This window comes from Gavialis gangeticus, unplaced genomic scaffold, assembly GCF_001723915.1.
Source record: "Gavialis gangeticus isolate Ggan-Ray unplaced genomic scaffold, GavGan_comp1, whole genome shotgun sequence".
Taxonomy (NCBI): domain Eukaryota; kingdom Metazoa; phylum Chordata; order Crocodylia; family Gavialidae; genus Gavialis; species Gavialis gangeticus.
In genome coordinates, this window is record NW_017729014.1 from 3,083,975 (window position 1) to 3,085,968 (window position 1,994).

At 45.2% G+C, this 1,994-nt stretch overlaps 1 protein-coding gene across 7 annotated transcripts in view; it reads left to right on the forward strand.

The window, feature by feature from the left end:
- Window positions 1-1,994, forward strand: part of NPHP4 (nephrocystin 4) — a 148,664-nt gene that overhangs the window by 130,999 nt on the left and 15,671 nt on the right. For all 7 annotated transcript variants that reach the window (XM_019511611.1, XM_019511610.1, XM_019511614.1 and 4 more), the window contains one exon: window positions 1,008-1,093. In XM_019511611.1, the coding sequence (XP_019367156.1) occupies window positions 1,008-1,093 (86 nt within the window). The remainder of the gene's footprint in view (window positions 1-1,007; window positions 1,094-1,994) is intronic.

The following is a 1,994-nucleotide window of genomic DNA, read 5'->3' on the forward strand; positions in this document are numbered from 1 at the left end:
TAGCAAGGGTGCTTTTAATCTTCCTGCCATAAAATTTACAAGAACTTATTGGACAGAAGCTTGGCTGGGATGGCTTAGTCAGGATGATTCTGCCTTGAATGAGGGGTTGGACTAGATTACCTTGTGAGTTCCCTTCCAGCCCTGCTTCCCTATGATCCCTCTCTGTTGCCTCCTACCTGGAGCCTTGTGGATGGCACCTTTACTCAGCTAGTCATACCAGCTATGACCCGTCTTTGATTCAGTCTCTTCATATGGACTCCATTTCTGGACAGTGTCCAAACCTTACAGATTATTTAATTCTAATTTATCTAAAACCCAGCCTTTCCCATCCATGCTTCTAACCAGAAGTCCTGTCCAGACTTTGTCCCTTACATATCCTGACTACTGCAACATCCTCTTCTTTGGTCTTGACACGTGCAGCCTTGCCTTGCTGATATGCCTCTGGCAGGCTGCTGTAAGTCCACTGCTTTAACTGCATCACCTTTAATTGCCCCCTTCCATTCTACCCAATGGCTTGTCTTCATTCCCGATCCCCTCACAGCTTCTCCCTACCATGATCGTCATTCACCTGCCAAGAGGTTGAGTCCCATCCCTATTGCCCACTAGTAAGCCTTTCAGATGCACCCCTTAATAAGCACTATTGTAGTGTCTCCCCTGCTGCCTGTCATGCTTAGGAGGTGCTCTGCCATACTGCAAAGCCACTGCAGTATCTTCCTACAGCTTTCTCAGTGGTGCTCTTTCTTGTCTTGGAGCCTTCAGAAAACTGGGCAATATGAGGCTGGTGACCACTCTCCGTCATGTTGACTGGTATTGTGTCACTGGTGCTCTGCTGTCTGTTGTGATCCATCTGATTGCAGTATACTTGATTATAAACTCTTGGTTGTGCAGGGGCTGTCTTTTTGTTCTGTGTTTGTACAGGCCCTAGTGTGTTGGGGTTCTGGTGATTCCGTGTGCTATGACTCTACAATGATAGCAGTGTTCCCTCTTGTGCCTTTCTTCCCCTCTAGGTGCCCCGGCTGGAGTGCCAGGAGGGGAACCCGAGATGTACGTCCGCTGTAGTGACCCCAACATCATTTGTGAGACAAAAAAAATGGTACTGTCCACAATATGGCAAACTGAAATCTATGAACATGCGGCCTCCACCTTTCACTAGCTCCTTCTACTGATTGAGTGTTGTTTTGTCTGAGGCAGAAACACCATGTACTACTAACACTGCCTGGGATTTATTGATCTTTAATGTTACAGCATAGTGGTATTAGGTTACAACTGCTATAATCTCTTGTAATTGTGCAGGGGGAAGCCTTACTCTAGTCTGCCTTTCTCATTTTAGCAACGCAGGCTTAATGTTGCATCTTACAGCCTCATACACCATGCTGCACTGCGTTGTTGATAGGAAGAAATGGCATTTAGTTTATAACACTGGTAGAAACCACCATTGTTAAGAAAATGCCCAATCTCTCTTTAAGTGCTGCAGGTACATCCTTTTTTCTAACTCGGAGGCTATAGAACCAACAGGGAATGTACAGAAATACAAAGTTATCCCTAGTCAGTGGACTACCAAACTAGTGTCCAAAGCTAGGTTACTTTGCTGCTGTCTCCACTAGATTTCAAGCCAGCATCCAAGTGCCCAAGAGCTCCAGTTCTCCAAACATGAAGGTCAAGCAATACCTAGAAAGAGAAGTAGATAAATAGAGCACTTGGCCTTGGACCCATTTGCTTTCAGGTGATGCTAATACTCTACCACTGAAGTGGTGCCTGATCTCTCCCAGGCCTTCATATCTGTACCAGTCTGATCTGAAGCACCTCAAAAGTCAGTTGGATTATTTTCATTAACTTCAATAAACTTTGGATCAGGCCTGAAAAGCTGTTTATAAACCCCTTAGTATTTTTTCCTGATGTGCAGTGCATGATGGGTCCCTCTCCATAGTTCCTCGCCTTTGATTTTCAGGTTCCCTGGGCTTCTTTTCAGCTGGTTGGGATTTAAATGAAAAATA